We start from the raw sequence: 18,323 nt of genomic DNA, 5'->3' as shown, positions 1-18,323 counted from the left end.
GTTCACAGGCAGGGTAAACATGGAATAAACCCTTTTGGTATCAGCCCCAGGCTTTGTGTGGGCAGGCAGAGGCAGGCAGGAGGCAGAGCTGTCAGCAAAGGAAGGGCCCAGCCAGGTGGGGCAGCCGGGGGATGCCGACAGCCTGCAGGGACAGAGGCGCAGGGCAGGGACACCGTGGGACAGCCTGGGCTGCACAGGGCACAGGGAAGGGCAGCAGCTGCAAGACAGCCCTGCCAGAGCCAACTTGGGCAGCACTTTGGCCATGGCTGCTGGGCCTGGGCCTGAGGCAGGAGCAGGAGACAAGTGACCCTTGCAGGGCTGGGGCCTCATTGCCTCCTTGTCCCTGCTCAGCAGCCTGGCAGGGGCCGCCCCATGCTCCTGCCCTTGCCATTGCACATCCCCACATGCCAGTGCCCATCTCGGGAAGAGCCCTGAGCAAGGAGGGAGGGACAGGATCTGCCTGGCCAGGGGCTGGGGCTCAGGCCTTGGCCCTTTGCATTCCTGAAACACATCTGAGCTTTGCTCAGCACCAGAGACACCTTTGCCTTGTTTGTCCCCAGCTGCCATCACTGCCTCCAGTGTTCTGGTCTCCCTGGGAGAGACCAGTGGTGGAGGGACACCTTTCCCAGTGGTGTCCCTCAGTGGGACCCATTAAAACTCCAAGAAAATTTGGAGTTTAAATTTAACACTATGTTATTGAGAAGTTATTTGAAGACACTCTCAAGGACTGAGTCTGATGTAAACAACACCAAAGCCTGAGAGGGTCATTAAAGTTTTCCTAGTCCAGTTACAGAGAAAGATTTCAAAGAGCAGTAATAAAATATACATTCCTATTTTAAAGGGTGTCTTTGATTAAATTTCTCTTCAGAGCAGAGGTGATTGCAGCATTCTGTGATTGATATTGACCCAGGGTCTCTCCTCAGCAGCTCTGGCCTGCCCACAGAAGCTGTGCCTGGAGCTCTGACCCAGTGTGGACAACCTTGCTCCACATTGCCCAGGCCCATCCTGTCTGTCCTCACTGCCCTGGGCCCTGCTGTGCTTGCAGAGCTGGCTGCACTCAGCCTAAGAGGGGTTTTCACTTTTTGTACTTTTTGCAGCAGTCTCAAACTGCTGAGTTTCCCCAGTGCAAACAGACACACTGCTCAGGTGTGTGCCAGCCCCAGGTGCCACCAAAGGCCCTGCAGAGCTGCCCTGGGCCAGCTGTGAGGGTGGATCATCAGCCCAAGCTGCACTGGGCCCCTGCAAGGGGCTGTGGCCATGGGCACTGCACTGACCCCACTGCTGGGTTTGGCTGCCATGGCTGCCACCGAGAGAAATGAAACTGTCCTTGGAAACACTGGGGAGGACTGGGACATACTGGGGAACACTGGAAACGCTGTGGGAGACACTGGGACATACTGGGAGTGACACTGGGGCATACTGGGACGTACTGGGAACGCTATGGGTGACACTGGGACATACTGGAAGTGACACTGGGGAGGACTGGGACATACTGGGAACGCTGTGGGAGACACTGGGACATACTGGGAGTGTCACTGGGGAGGACTGGGACAACCTGAGGACACTGGTGGCATTACGGAGAAAACTGGGGACACTGGGGCATCATATGGATCACATTGGGAGGAACTGGGAACGACTGGGAATGAACTCAGGTGTATTGGGACCAACAGGGCTGCACTGGGAGGGACTGGAGGGCCACTGGGGTTGAACTGGGTTCTACTTAGAATGAAATGGGCTTTAGTGGGGTTATACTGGTCTGTACTGGGAATGGACTGGACTGTCCCTGGAAGGACTGTAGGAGGGTGATTTGGCTGTTCCCGCCTCCGCCACATCCCATTTGCCGAGGCTCCCACCCATCACCGTTCGCAGCCAATCATCACTAGGAATCCGGGCCTAGGGGCCGTGCCTAAAAAGGCACCATATTTTCTCCTTGCATACAACTCCCATCACACCCCGCGGCCACCATAAGCCCCATTGGAGCCGGGACTACAACGCCCGTCATGCCCCGCGCTCCACAGTACCCCCAGGATCGCCTCCATCTGTCCCATCAGTGTTCCCCAGACCCTCCACGATCCCTCAGTGCCCCCTCACCGCCCATTCGGGAGCCCCGAAAGCGCCCCGAACCTCCTGAGTCCTCCTGACACCACAGATGCTCGGTACAGTCACTTGTAAAAATTCATCTCCTCTCATCCCATGCGGCCCCAGAGCCCCTCAGAACAGTCCCGCGCCTAAAACTTCTGCCGTGCCCCGCGCCCTAAAGAGTCCGGTTAGAGCTCCCCGTAAGTTCCCGTGAGTGTTTCAAGTCGCGGCTCGGACGCAAAAGTGTCCCCTAACAGCCGTCCCGGACCCCCAAACATCGTGATCGAGCCACTTCCGGGACTTCAGCTCCCAACATGCTCCGCGGCGCCCGTCCGGCGCTATTTCAGCCGGGACTTCATCTCCCGTCATGCCCCGCGCCCTACCGAGAGCCATTGCAATTCCGCCTCGAATTCCCGTGATGCTCCGCGGCCCTATTAAATCGTATGATACCTGCGCCTACAACTTCCATCAACCCCCGCGCCCCAGAGAACCCCGTCAGCGCTTCCCCCAAGGGCCCGCCCGGACCCGAAGGGCCCCAAATTCCCCTCCCTGACCTCCAAGGGCCCCCCTGTACCCCCAAGTGCTGCCCCGGACCCCGAACTGTCCCTCGGGATCCCTGAGGGCCCCTCCAAGTGCCCACCCGGCTTCCCCAAGTGTCCTCCAGACCCTCAAGTTCTCTCTCAATTCCCTCTCCAGACACAAAACTGCCCCAAATGTGCCCCAGAAATGTCTCCAGGGACCCCAAAGTGCTGCCCCTTGACCCTGTGTGAGAAAAAGATGATGAAAAAGATGATAAAAAAAGATGATAAAAAGACGACAAATATAACTAATTACCATAAAGAGGAAGAAATAAGTCGCCAAGAAATAATAATTAATTAATGAAGAGAATTGTGGTTTTAATTAATTAAATTAATTCATTAATTAAAGGAATTCTTAGCATGAGAGACAATTTTTTTATTGCTAAAAGACGTATAGATTTTTAAAGAAAAATATAAAACTAATGTAATAAAAATAATAAAAATATTATTATAAATTAGAATATTATGTTTATAGCTTTATTTATTAATTAAATTTTTTTATAAAGAAAAATACTTTCATTTTTTTATGTGTTTTGAGATGTCAGTCCCCAGTGGGCCATGTCAGACATAGTGAGGTTGGGGGTGAGGAGCAGCTTGTCCAAACAGGCTCAGCCTGCAAGGGGCTCATTCTTCTCCCTGCCCACACCTCCTAAGGAGACATTCAGCATCAAGATCACCTGGGAAATGCTTCTGTCCCTTCTTCTCTGAAATGAAAACAAAAAAAAAATATTCCGTTGACTGAAAAGAAAAATCCTGATGTGCACTTTGGAATCTCCCTCCTGAAGAGAACTCCAAACCGACTCCAATCACTGCACGAGCCCTGGAGACTCAAAAACAGTGGAAGGGAGACAAAGAGCTCCTGAGGGCTTTCTGTATTTTAATCAGCCCCACGCTGGATTTGGGGCTGGCTCCAGGAGCCTCAGGCACACAGAGAAGGATGGAGAAGCTGCTCAAGGAGTCAGCAGCAAAACTCCAAGTGCCTTGGAGCATGGCTGGGCCCCAGTGAGGGCAGGGAGTGCCAAAGGCTGCCCAGGGCCTGGTGAGAGCAGATCCTTGAGGCCAGGATTGCAGGGAGCCCAAGGCTCTGAGCAGGGAACTGCAATGCTGAGCAAGGCCTGGCTTGGCTGGGTTTTCTCTCCTTTCAAGAGTCTCTGGGTAGGCGCTGTTGGTTTCAGGTCCATGGTCCCTGTGCTGCTCTTGGCCTGCTCTGGTTAGTGTGACGAAGGCAAAAGCTCTGACCACGGTCCTGATGTTGTGTTATGTTTTCTCTGTTTAGAAGTGTTATTTTAATTCTTCATTTGCATGGTGGCTTGTTGTTCTAGGGGTTTTCATTAGGTCATTCTTTTCTGTTATGCCTAATGGCATTTTCATATTTGGTTATTATCTGACACAGTCCTCTTCTTTATGGTGTTGGGTGGTTCAACATCTTAGATGGGAGTGGGAATGATAGTAAAAGATTCTAATATCTTAAAATTCGGGGAATTAGAAAGAAGCTAGACATAGTGGGGCTGTAGAAAAATGTTAAAAATAGACTCTGGTAATGTTAGGCTTTGTGTTTGCCAGATCATGTGAAATTGCACCTGCATAAGCAGTATATGATAAAAGATATAATTGTTAGATGTGATGATTGTTTAGTAATTAAATACAATTATTGTATACTCATAAGAATAATCCTGAGAAACTATGTTAGATGTTTGAGGGGGGGGGTCACGAGGAGCCCATGCTTGGATGAAATCTATGTATACAATAGAACAATATAAGTTTAATAATAAACATGAAAGTTATATAAGGATTGACTATAAAAACATGTTTTTCCCAAATGCATGTCGGAGACAGATTTGGGTTTGTACCCCTGACACCCAGAGCTCTTCAATAAAAGCACCTGCACAGAATCATTCTCATGATTATGTGTTTCTGAATGCTGACGGGAGCAGTGGGGGGAACACCTGACAGTGAGGGGATTTAAGTAATTATAAATCCTTTAACTGGCATTGGAACTTGACATAACTATTCAACATTCAACAAACAATCTATAATTAACATTGGAACTTTATATTAACTCCTTTAACAATGAACTTTATATCAACTCCTTTAACAATTGATTCTCTACAATTTCCCCCTCTAATTGTTCAGTTGGGGTCAAGCCTGCATCATTTAGCAATTACTTCTTCTTGAAAGTACAATTTTTAATATTGGTTGTAAATTTGCTTGGCATCTTCACGTTCTTGATCATTCATCTTCATGATTACTTTTACTTCTTTTTTATTAAGCTCCTTTGGTGTCATTACACTTGCTTGTACAGCAGATGCTACAACTCGGATTATACAGGGGAGCATGCAAGGTAGGAGGATCAAACCAGCAATTTCACATAAGATGAAAAAGGTTTTTTTTCCCCACCAGTTTCCTTTTAATGACCAGAAATTGTCCCACCAGCTGGTATCAAATGTAGGGGTCCACTCTTGTTTTCCAACATAAGCTAACTTCCAGATTTCCTTTGAGATATTTCTAATGACTTCTGCAGTCATCCATTTCTAATCAGCACTCAGAGGAGTTAAATTTTCCACATGTACTTCCTTCATGGGCTAGTAAATAATCTACTGCTAGTGTGATTTGATACACTACAGTTCTAGTCTTGGGATAGTTGGTCATTTATGTGGTCTAAAGCTAGAGAGGCTTGGTTCGATACCATCTCGAGTACTGCCTGTAATCTCAGAATCCGATTTAACCCCGTATAAATTGGGCTCCGGTGTCCCCAGGACCCATCTTGAGCCCGGGTCGCCGATCCATGAGTGCAAATTATTTCCTGGGTGTTCCATACTGTGTTTTTCCGTGTCTGTGTTCCTCCAAATTCAATTAAGTTTCTTATTGGTCAGCTAGATTTGTTGAAATAATCACATACTGGGACCCCTTGGTTCAATCCAGACTCTTTTGGGAGTAAGAAAAATGACGGTGTAATAATTCCGATAGTGCAAGTGCTGCTCCACTCCCCGGGTAATTCAGTGTAAGCCACATTCCCACATATCCAAACCAGGTTTTCTGGAGCTTTCCAGGAAGCATCACTGAGAGTCATTGGAAATTCCCAGTACTTGGATATTTCTCTCACTCCCCAGAATGGGTCTATTCCTTTTATTCCTTTATTTATTTCTTTATTTATTACTTTATTTATTCCTTCATTAATTCCTTTTCCAGTACACTCATGGAGTTTAGATCCTTCTCGGTAGATACACCCTGTTTCTTTCTTCTCAATGGATTTTCAGTGTTAAATGTATTTATTACTATTATTATTATTATTATTATTATTATTATTATTATTATTATTATTATTATTACTACTATTATATTAATATATAACATAGCTTATATATATAATATGTATTATATTATATTATATTATATTATATTATATTATATTATATTATATTATATTATATTATATTATATTATATTATATTATATTATATTATATTATATTATATTATATTATATTATATTATATATATATTATATTATACTATATTATATTATACTATATTATATTATATTATATTATATTATAATATATATAATAGATTCTATATTGATTATTAAATACATTATATATAACTTATATATAACTAATATACAATTAATATAATAATATTAATTTTATATATATTATATTATATTATATATATAATTATATATATTACATATAATTAATATTTTTATATATAATATATCATATATAATACATAATATATGATATATAATTATAATATATATTTTAGTATATATATGATATATTATTTTATATTTAATATAATATATAATATATATATTATAATAATAATATATGATATATAATATATATTAATCAATAATATTATATATAATAATATATATTAATATAATATAATATAATGTAATATAATATAATATAATATAATATAATATAATATAATATAATATAATATAATATAATATAATATAATATAATATAATATAATATAATATTAATATTATATATAACATTAATATATAATAATATTTAATGAATGATTTAATAATATTAAAATACTCTTTTAATAAATTAATATTACTTCCTATTATTTAATAAATAATATTCTAATAAATTAAAATATTATTCATTATTTAATAAGTTTAAAATTAATAAATTAAAATGGTATTGTTTGTTATTTAATAAATAATATTTATTTATCCAATATATAAAGAATAAATAATACTTCAGGTATTTATTGGGTTCTCTAGGGACCTCCCCAGCTAATGGATGTTTTATTTCTAAATATCTCTTACAGGATATTTCTCCTACTGGGGTTTTATAAATTTATACATTTTATGCATTTTCCCTTTCCTAGATATACACTACTCTTCTCCAATTATTTTAGACTTTCATTCCCACCATTCTGTTCCTATATGTCCAATAGCTGGTACTTTTTGTCTTGTTTGTGTCTATTTTAGGATATCTATTGGTCTTAAGCTGATCCCTTCCCAAGGCCAGACTTCGGCCATTTGTGTATTTCCACAGATCCAGCAATTAGTTAAATGTAACTCTTTACTGATCTTTCCCACTAAATCTGTGAACAAGTTTTTCCCACGAGATGTTTCTAGGTCTTCTTTCTCATCTACTGATGTTGTTACTTCTTTCTCTTTTATTAAGTTTGCTTTGCCTTTTAATTGGACTTAGGTTCAAAGCAAAGCCAAGCATCTCCTATATGACGCTTCCCAAGCAGTCATTGCAGTCATTCTATATTTTGTGAAATCCAATAAGTCTTCCCGTGCCCTTGACAGGTTGCTAACAGAGAGAGGTTGGCACAGTTTAGGTTTAAATTTGTATGTACTCGTATTAAAGATCTGGTTTCTTCCCGTCTGTAAAGGAGGTAGTAACATTTAGCACATGGGCTCTTCTGACTTCCCAGCGTGATGTTAACCAGTAAGATCAGTAAGAGCATTCCCAGGAGTCTGGTATGAGGCATTCCCCTAAACTCTACAACTACTGAGCTGCACCCAGTGATTGGAGTGGCTGTTTTTAGGCGGACTGTAGACTCACCCAGCCTTGCCTCCTGGTTATGCTTTTCTCCTACAGAAGAGCTCGTTGGTTTTAGTACAGAGTTTTTTATTCTGTCAGTGTCGTCACATTTGATTTTTCTTTACTAATTTATTTTTGCCCTGAGGGATGTTCTATAGGAGATTACTTTATACACTAAGATTGGAGTTCACTGGGGTATTTTAACTTTTTAACACAAAAACATGACCTAAAAACTTTGAACTCAATGGTCAGATGACTTTAAGAATTTTCAGTATCCAAAATGATAGATAAAATACTCACACCAAACAAATAACAAGGTATTTACTCTTATGCCTAACCCTACAAAATAATAGTATGATTTTATGCTAATCGTACAAAATCATAATACACCTTATGTCTAATCCTACAAAATCATAATATACGCCGAAACAAACAAAGGCTCCAACGCAAACTAAAAATTCTTCATTATTTAATAAACACTAACTAATAATACATGCAACAGGAAAGTATCTACTTTTCAAACTCAAAAGTAAAATATAAATAACATTAACTGAAATTTTTAACAGTTCTTAACAAGTTTTGATTATTTAAACAGTTCTTAACAAGTTTTTGACTATAGACAGTCTCCAATAGTCTTTAGGTCTCCTCTGGAGGGTTAGCTTTAGATTGTCTGAGTGATTAGTCACAATCCATTCATTAGAAGACTTAGTAGGGGATGTGGTTGGTTTTGACTCTTCAGTGGGAGGTGGTACAGGTCCTTTAGTCTGGGTTATATGTGTCCACCCCTTCTCTTGGGTCTGTATGGCTGTATTGGTGGTGAGTAGGACCTGAAAAGGGCCTTCAAACTTAGAGGTTAAAGGTGCAGAGTTCCATGATTTTGCTAACACCCAGTCCCCTGGATTGATGTTATGTCCCTTAGTGTCTAAGGGAGAGGTTTGAGGGAGATAACCCTTTTTCCTAAGATCTTTGAATCTCCTTCCTATGGCCTTTACCTATTTTTGGGTGGCTGTCTCTCCTTCTGGATAAATTCCCGTGCTATACGGGGTTGTCAAGAAGGGGAGTCCAAACATCATTTCATAAGGTGAGACTCTTATACCTGTTCGAGGCCTTGTTCTAATTTGTAACAGTGCTAAGGGTAGACATTTAAGCCAATTCATCTGGGTTTCTGTAACTAATTTAGTTAACGTGTTTTTGATGGTTTTATTCATTCTTTCTACTCTTCTGGAGCTCTGGGGATGCCAATGGGCTGTGCAACCTCCATTTCATTCCCAGGGCTTCAACAACTTGTTGTAAGACTTTGGCAGCAAAATGTGGACCTCGGTCAGAATCAACATTATTTATCAACCCATATTGGGGAATGATGTTTTCTAGGATTGCTTTTGTGGCTGCTGGGGCTGTCTCTGTTTTGGTCAGGAACGCCTCTACCCAATGGGTGAGGTGATCCACGGTCACTAATAAGTGTCTGTATCCCTGGACAGGGGACATTTCTGTGATGTCTACCTGCCCGCTTTGGAACGGCCACAAGGCCAACTCTCTTTCCCAGATCAGACAGTACTCTTCTCATTAATTTCTGATTGATTTTTTGGCAAGTTAAACATCCCTTGGTAACTGCCTTTGCTATGGTACATACTCCCATGCACATTTGATCCCTTGGAAAGGGGTCACATAATCCTTGTATTCACCAATGGGTCAACTCGTGTAACTCCATCATCACATTTCGGGCTGGAGCCTTTATTTAAAATTTGCCATCCATCAGGGGTCCACCATTCTCCATTTTCTTTTTGCTGTCCTCTCATCTTTTCTAACTCTCTTAATTCTTTCTCATCAAAGATGGGTCTTTCCTCTTTTCTTTCTCTACTAGGTGTTCCCTCTATCTTAAGAATTTTAACTGGACTTTCCTGTTCCAAAGCTACTTCTTTCACTACTTGATCAGCTAAATGATTTCCCTTTATTTCAAGGGTGTCCCCTTTTTGATGTCCTTCTATGTGAACTTTGGCTATATCTATTGGTTTCCTTAGGAACTCTAGTACTAATTTTCTAGCTCCTAATGTATTAAATTTTTGCCTTTAGAATTTAGGTACCCCCATTCTTCTCATATTTTTCCAAATTTATGGACAATTCCGAATGCGTACTGGGAGTCGGTATAGATTTTTCCTTTATCTTTTTCTAGTAAATCTAGCCCTCTCTTCAGGGCACAGATTTCACAGCACTGGGCAGATCAATTTGAGGGTAGCTTTCCCATTTCCTCAACTTGCATGTTCTGCCCATCTACGGTTGCATACCCTGAGACCTGTCTACTGGCCACAGTTCATGATGATCCATCTGTAAATAAAATTCTCCTATATGGGAGGGACCCATATTCTAAATCTTCTCTCACTTTAGTCTGCATTTCAATCATTTGTAAACAATCACGCTCCAGGTCTGTTATCAGCTCTCCTGTGAGGAACTGGGCTGGATTTAAACATTTTGAAGTGGCTAATTCGAGGCCCTTGGTACTTATTAGTATTATTTCATGGTTTAGTATTTGGGAGTTGGTTAGCCCCTGAGGGGCCTTGTGACTTAAAACAGCTTTTACATCATGTGGGGTATGAACCCGGATCTTCCCCTTTCAGCTTAGTTTCTGTGTGTCTTCTATTGGGGTGGCTGTTACTGCTATCACTTGTACACAGGCTGGCCACCCTCTGGCTACTGGATCTGGTAACTTGGAGAGAGATGCGACCGGCTTCCTGAATCCTCCCCTATCCCATGTAAGGACTCCACAAGCTGTCCCCTCTTCCACGTTTACCAATAGGTCGAAGATCTTTCTAAGGTCTGGTAGGCTCAGTACAGGGGCAGAGGACAATTTAAGTTTCAGATTCTGAAGCTGTTCCTTGTCATTTGAGGTCCAGGTTACAGACCTGAGTTTTTCAATTTGCCATATGGAAATTTAACACTTTTAGTGTACTGATCAAGCCATAATCTGCAATACCCAAATAAACTTAATAATTTTCTAACGTCTCTTTTGGTCTTTGGGGCAGGGATGGACAGAATTCCCAACATTCTCTTGGGGCTTCACCTGTTATACTCTTGGGTGATTATATGTCCTAGATATGTTACTTCTTGTTCCACAAATTGCAGTTTCTTTTGTGATACTTTTAGGCCTTTTTCCCCTAAGAAATTTAGATGCTAATACGCTGGAACTTCTAACTTTGTCTTGTTGTCCACCGATACAAATAAATCATCAACATATTGTAAAATATTTACCCCATTCTCAGGTTTAAAGTGTTCTAGGACTTCTTCTAAAGCTTGCCAAAGAGGTTGGGGGTTCTTTAAACCCCTAGGGAAGATGTGTCCACCTTCGTTGCTGTTTTCTTTTCTTTTCAATGTCCTCCCATTCAAAGGCAAACCAGTTCCAGCACTCTTCAGCCAGGGGACATGCCCAGAAGACATCCTTTAAATCCATGACAGAGACCCATGCATGCTCCTTAGGTACTTGGCTTAAAACCATGTGTACAGGTTTTGTACTACCGGGTGCCTCGCAACCGTTCTTTTATTAACTTCTCTTGAATCTTGTAGTAATAGATACCTTCCATCAGCTTTTCTCACTGCTAGTATGGGAGTATTATGTGGAGACATGCATGGTTCTAAAATCCTTCCTTTAATAGCTGGTGAGTTACTGGGGCTGGTCCTTGCTTTCCCTCTGGGGAAATTGGATACTGCCTTACCCAAATGGCGGACATGTCTTTCTGCAGCTCTACTTCTATTGGTGGAATATTCAAACAACCAATTTTTCCCTCCCCCACCCACACATTTGGATTCATTTCATCTATGTCTCCCTTAGTTAAGACCATTATTTGTACTACCATTTTTCCTTCTTTTGGCATTACTCCAATTCCCAATTTGATTTGTAAATCATATCCTAATAAATCACAACCTAACTTGGGGATGTAAATGAACTTAGCTCTCTTGAATTTCCTCTAATTTCTACATCTTCTATAATCTGGGCCTCCAATGGTTCTCCTTTGGCCCCTCGTACATTGCAGACCTTTTTACCTTTTTACCGACTGTGATTCCTGTTGGTATTTTAGTCACACATGACTTGTCTGCTCCGGTATCAACTAAAACTTCAAATTCATCATTCTGGAGACCAATTCAAAATTTACAAAGGGCTCTTCTCGATGATTCATTAAATTCCCCAGGGCATACTACCCTTGACACCTCTATTCCGCATATTTCTCGTCTCTTCTTAAGATTTACTCTAGAGTTTCTTGCTCCTAGGCTATGGCTTCATCTAATTGGACTTTCTTACAGTTTCTCTTTAGGTGTCCTTTCTCTCCACAGTAATAACAATATTTGTCACTGAGTAGAACCCTAGCCCCTTTTGGTCCAATAAAACATTTGTCTCTTCTAAGTGGTTCTACTGGCCTGTATTTGTTGGCTCCCACACTTTCTCTGGCTATGGCTGCCATAATTTTAATTTTTATTTTTTGTCTTTTCTTCTTCTCTTCTTATATATACTCTTATGGCTTTTCACAGCAGTTCATTAATAATTTTTCCTGCCAGTCCTCTATTCTTTCTAACTTTCATCTGATATCTGGCCAGGATTTAGTTACAACTTGTATGTTGAGAAGGATCTGGCCTTTGGGGCTATCTAGGTCAACATTAGAGTAAATCTGGACATTTTGCTTTAGCCTATTAAGCCATGTTGCTGGCGTCTCATCTTTTTCCTGGGTGCCATCAAACGCTAACCTGGTATTACTCCCTCTAGGGACTGATTCTTTTATCCCTCTGGTCATCAGGGACCTGTGATCTCTCATATTCCTACTCCCCTCTTCTTGATTAGGGTCCCAGTCAGGCTCCACTAAAGGCATTTTTTGTTACATTGGGGCCCGGGTTGGTTTTCTCGCTCACAAATTTTCATTCCTGTAGTTCTTATTATTCGAGTCTCTTCTGGGGAAAATAGGATGTTTAAGATGTACAAATCTCCTCATGTCTAAATATTAGGGGCTAAAAATTGATCAATTTGATTTGCTATTCCTACTGGGTCTTCAACTAAATTTCCCAATTCTTTCTTAAATTTCCAACTTCGGACGCAATCAAGGGAGGGTTTACAAATCCAATCTCCCTGGCCACCCCACCCATGGGAACTTCTCTGAGGGGGAACAATTTTTCCACTTTACCCACTTTGGACCGGGTGTTACAACATCAGCTGTGGAGGCTGACTGGGTAACTTCACTCTTGGGCATGAGATTCTGAGATGTTTTTTGGCTTCTCGTTTGTGCTGGGGGAGGCAGAGCCGGAACCTGCTGGTGAATTAGGGGTGCATGAGATGGCAGAGGTAAGGGAACAGTAGTGAAGGGTAAAGAGAGTAAGGAGAGGGTAGAGGGGAAGGTGGTAGAGGTATAACTGGGTTAGGAGGTGGTAAAGGAATGACAGCTGGGAGAGGAGGAGGAACTGGGTCCACAGCAAGAGGAATTGGAGGAAGGATTTGAGGTACTGCAAGGGTAGGGTGAAGTAAGTGGTCAAGGGGGTCCCAGTTTTTGTTAGCCTTCCCAGCCTCTTCTTCTTCTTTTACTTTACTAGCTTGCTTTCCCTCTTTTAATTTATGGACTCTTGTATTTTCCTCCTCTGAGGCGTACTTTAGCCAACAGGTGACGTTCTGTATGTGATGGGCCTTTAGCAGGAATTTGGGGCAAAACAGAACATGCATCACCTTCAGATAGAGAGGCAGGTATTTCAGGATATGTTTCAGGATGTTGTTAGCTCATGCAGAATGAAAATTAGAGAGCTGAAAGCTTAAGACTTACCTAGGCCATGTCTGTTAAGGATAATAAAAATGTTTCTAAAAGCACATTAATGGCAAAACGAGGTACAAGGACAATCTCCATTCATTATTAGGGGAGATGTGGTTACCAAATATGAGGGAAAGGCTGAGGTACTTAACACCTTCTGAGCCTCAGTTTTCAAGAATAAGTCAAGTTGTCCTCAAGAAAAGTGTTCTCCTGAGCTGGTGGATGGGCACAGGGAGCAGAACAGCCACCCTGTAATCCAGGAGGAAGCAGCTGGGGACCTGCTGAGCCACTCAGATGCTCACAGGTGTCTCTGGGAGCAGATGGGATCCATCCCAGGGGGATGAGAGAGCTGTGGATGAGCTCCCCAGGCTGCTCTCCCATCATTTACCATCAGAGCTGGCTCAGCAGGGAGGGCCCAGAGGACTGGAGGTGCCAGTGTGAGCCCATCGCCAAAAAGGGCTGGAAGGAGGATCTGGGGAACTCCAGGCCTGTCAGCCTGACCTGGGTGCCCGGCAAGGTTATGGAACAGATCACCCTGAGTGCCATGACAGGGCACCCACAGGATGGTCGAGGGATCAGAGCCAGCCAGTGTGGATTTCAATATCTGCATTGATGATCTGCATGATGGGACTGAGTCCAGCATCAGCAAATTTGCAGATGACACCAAGCTGGGTGTGAGTGTGGATCTGCTGGAGGGTAGGAGGGCTCTGCAGAGGGCCCTGGACAGGCTGGATCCAGGGCCCAAATCCAACAAGGTCAGGTTTAACAACTCGACGTTTCAGGTCCTGCACTTTGGCCACAACAACCCTTGCAGTGCTACAGGCTGGGGACAGAGTGGCTGGAGAGCAGCCAGGCAGAAAGGGACCTGCAGGGACTGATGGACAGCAGGCTGGGCATGAGGCAGCAGAGTGCCCAGGTGGGCAAGAAGGCCAATGGCTCCTAGCCTGGCTCAGGAATGGTGTGGCCAGCAGGAGCAGGGCAGGGATTCTTCCCCTGTGCTCGGCACTCGTGAGGCCACACCTCGAGTGCTGTGTCCAGTTCTGGGTCCCTCATATTTATGAAGGACATGGAAGGGCTGGAGCACGTCCAGAGAAGGGCAACAAGGCTGGGGAGGGGTCAGGAACACAGCTCCTGTGAGGAGTGGCTGAGGGACCTGGGGTTGTTTATCAGGGAGAAGAGGAGGCTCAGGGAGATAAGGTGGTGTCAGGGCACAGGTTGGACTTGATGATCTCAAAGGTCTTTTCCACCCTTGCTGATTCTGGGATTCTCTGGAACCACCCGTGGAGCAGTTGCAGGACGAGCCCTGGGCCTCCTCTTCAGAAGCTCCAGCAGCCCAGGTCCCTCAGCTTCTCCTGCCAGCCCCAAAGCCCATCCTGTCAGTCCTGCAGAGCCTCTGCAGCTCCTCCTCACTGCCCAGAACAGGGAGCCCCAGAGCCAGACACAGCAGCCCAGATGTGCCCCCCTGGCCTGGGATGCCTCTGGCAAGGGAGCAGCAGGAGGCACTGCAGGAGCCTGCAGACAATTCCTGCAGCACTTGTAGGATGATCCTGCTGCCCAAGGGACGTTCCCATGGGGCCAAGTCAGGAACTGCAATGGGAGTGGGGCCAGAGAGGAAAGGGCCAACAGGGATGGGCTGTTTGCAGGGGAGGGAACAGCAAAGGGCAATAGGAAGGAATCTGGATCAGGGACGAGGAAAGAAATCCAAGGTTAAGCCAAGGAAATGCTCAGGTCAGTTTGGGGGTGGCTGCCAGGCAGCCCTGGCTCTGAGCAACAGCGTCTGCAGTGGCACAGGAAACTCCCAGCTGATGGGAACAAACTTTCTGGCTGACTGCAGAGGCCAGGACAAAGCTGAGTGGTTTCCCTGGTGTCCCCCAGCCCTTGCTGGCCCCAGGGGCTGATGGCATTTGTGCCCCCTCAGGTTCATGTCCCCACACCAACAGCATGGGGGTGCTCCCCCTGCTCTGTGCAATGCAAACAGGGGCTGCTGAGCCAGTGCTGCCGTGTCTGTGCCTGCAAGGATGGGGCACCTGTGTGAGCTGGGGGAGAGGCCAGGGCTGCAGAGGGGGGATGTTGTTGGCAGCTCCATCAGGACGCTCTGGGACGCTGCCCTGGGCTGTGCAGCGCACTGGGGATGGATCAGCCCCTGCTCTGCTGCTCCTTCCCGTCTGCCCCAGGGCCCTTGCAGAGCCCCAGCCATGCTGTTTGCCCCCAGCCTGCCCACGGCCAGCCTGGGGCTGCCCACGGGTCTTTTCTGTGCTGAGCATTGGCCTGGGCGTGTTCTTGAGAAAGCCTGGGCAAGGAGCCTGGAGCCCCCAGGCCCTGGGCTGAGGCATCAGCGCTGCCCCAGCAGTGCCCATGGCCTGTCCCTGCTGCAGCCCCGGCACTGCCACCCCCAGGGCTGTGCCCGGCCCCGAGAGCACTCAGGCCCTGCAGCAACACCAGGGCCACCAGGGCAGCGGGGCAGGGCCACGGCAGCAGCACTGGCAACACCAAGTGCTGCTTCTGCTGCTGGGCACAGCTGCTGGGCCAGCCCTGATCTGCCCCAGCTCTGCACACAGACATTGCTGCTGCAGCTCCAGAGAAGGCAACAGAAGTGGGATCTGTGGTGAAAAGTCTCTGATGAGAGGATCTCTTCTGGGAGACCCTTTAGTTCACTTGAAGCCACCAAGGGGCAGAGCTCCTCATTGACACAGTCTGGGGCCACAGCAAAGGTGGAAAGAAACAAAACGAAAGATGGCACAAACAATGGCATTTCTTTGTGAACCCTATTAAAAAAATAAAGGAATGAAAGGAATTAACCAACCTCCAAACTCAACAAGAACTATCAAAGTTCACTTTTATTACAATGACTTGCAGAAAACGGCCAGCAGTTTAATGCTTCTGAAACCATCCAGTCATCAGTCTCCACACTGCAGCCTTGAGCTCCTGGTTCCTCAGGCTGTAGATGAAGGGGTTCAGGGCTGGAGGCACCACCGAGTAGAGGACTGACACTGCCAGATCCAGGGATGGGGAGGAGATGGAGGAGGGCTTCAGGTAGGCAAAAAAGCCAGTGCTGAAAAACAAGGAGACCACTGCCAGGTGAGGGAGGCAGGTGGAAAAGACTTTGTGCCGTCCCTGCTCAGAGGGGATCCTCAGCACAGCCCTGAAGATCTGCACATAGGAGAAAACAATGAACACAAAGCAGCTTGAGGCTACACAGACAGTAACAACAAGAAGCCCAAGTTCCCTGAGGTAGGATTTGCAGCAGGATAGCTTGAGGATCTGTGGGATTTCACAGAAGAACTGGCCCAGGGCATTGCCCTTGCACAGAGGCAGGGAAAATGTATTGGCCATGTGCAGCAGAGCATTGAGAAAGGCACTGGCCCAGGCAGCTGCTGCCATGTGGGCACAAGCTCTGCTGCCCAGGAGGATCCCGTAGTGCAGGGGTTTGCAGATGGACACATAGCGGTCATAGCACATGATGGTCAGGAGGAAATACTCTGCTGAGATGAAGAACAGAAAGAAAAAGAGCTGAGCAGCACATCCTGTGTAGGAGATAGTCCTTGTGTCCCAGAGGGAATTGTGCATGGCTTTGGGGACAGTGGTGCAGATGGAGCCCAGGTCGCTGAGGGCCAGGTTGAGCAGGAAGAAGAACATGGGCGTGTGCAGGTGGTGGCCGCAGGCTACGGCGCTGATGATGAGGCCGTTGCCCAGGAGGGCAGCCAGGGAGATGCCCAGCAAGAGGCAGAAGTGCAGGAGCTGCAGCTGCCGCGTGTCGGCCAATGCCAGCAGGAGGAAGTGCCTGATGGAGCTGCTGTTGGACGTTTGCTGTGGCTACACATGGGGATCTCTTCATGGAGAAAAGGACAGTGAAGTGTTAGAGGAGATATTTGTAACCAAAATCAAAGCCATTTCCCGTACACCCTCCTCTGTAACACGCATGGATTATTTTAATTATTAAATAACAGGCTTCTGTGTTTAAGAGTTCTGAGGTTTTCTGATTGAGCTCCCCCCATTTGTCTCCTGTTATTCTTGGATATCAGAAACCCTCTACATTGTTTCTGCACTCAGGGAGAACAGAGCAAGTTCTGTGAGACAAAGTAATGAGAGGAGAGTAAGGGGAGACGGTCTCTCATTCTGACCTGAACAGAGTTTCTCTGGGCTTTAACCTTTCTCAGGTGGAGAGTGATCTTCTTCCCATGTTTTCCCTAAAATGTCACCAGGTACTGCTGAGAAGAGATGGATCCACCACAGCCCAGCTCCACATTTGTAGGCAAGGACTCATGTTGCTCATTTCATTAACCCAGCAGCATTTTCAGTGTCACAACACCTCTGCCTTTCCCCATCAATCTTACAACTCAGAGATGCTCTAGGACAGGTTTGCACTCTGGATTGAAGCTCCCAGCTTGGACTGAAATCTCAGAGACTTCCAAGTGTCCTTATGATGGCATTGGACGAAGGGAGTTGCAGCTCCTTCCCTGGCTGCACTGACAGCATTGCCCAGAGCCGGGCACTGGGGGCAGCGTCACCCTGAGCCAGCTGTGCCCCCTGCCAGAGCCCCCAGTGCCGGGCAGCTGCTCCCAGCCCTGTGCTCTGCAGAGGGAACTGGGCCCGGGGCTGCAGAGCTGCCCCACGGCTCTGCTGCAGCTCTGCCTGCACAGGAAGGGCTGCACGCCTTGGAGCCCCGGCCCTGAGGGCAGAGGCTTGGCTGGGGCACAGGAGGGAGGGGGCTTGTTCAGAGGGAGGGGCTGCACTGGAGGGGGTCCTGTGGGCATCTCTAAACTCTCCCTGCCACAATATTGCTGGGGTGTGTTTACTCTTATTTCCTGATCTGCTCTCTGCTTCCTGGAGATTTCCCTCCTGCAGGTGTTTCCCTGTGCCTGATCTCTC

The 18,323-nt window shown here is 45.4% G+C and overlaps 1 protein-coding gene across 1 annotated transcript in view; it reads right to left on the bottom strand.

The window, feature by feature from the left end:
- Positions 1-16,877, bottom strand: part of LOC134420873 (olfactory receptor 14J1-like) — a gene marked incomplete at its 5' end in the record, with an annotated part of 44,888 nt that extends 28,011 nt beyond the window's left edge. Inside the window, one exon of the mRNA XM_063161283.1 lies at positions 16,416-16,877. Within this exon, the coding sequence (XP_063017353.1) occupies positions 16,416-16,877 (462 nt within the window). The remainder of the gene's footprint in view (positions 1-16,415) is intronic.
- Between the last annotated feature and the right edge of the window lie 1,446 nt (positions 16,878-18,323).

Source organism: Melospiza melodia, chromosome 7 (assembly GCF_035770615.1).
Source record: "Melospiza melodia melodia isolate bMelMel2 chromosome 7, bMelMel2.pri, whole genome shotgun sequence".
Taxonomy (NCBI): domain Eukaryota; kingdom Metazoa; phylum Chordata; class Aves; order Passeriformes; family Passerellidae; genus Melospiza; species Melospiza melodia.
The sequence above is the reverse complement of the archived record's forward strand: the minus strand, read 5'-3'. Positions and strand labels throughout refer to the sequence as shown.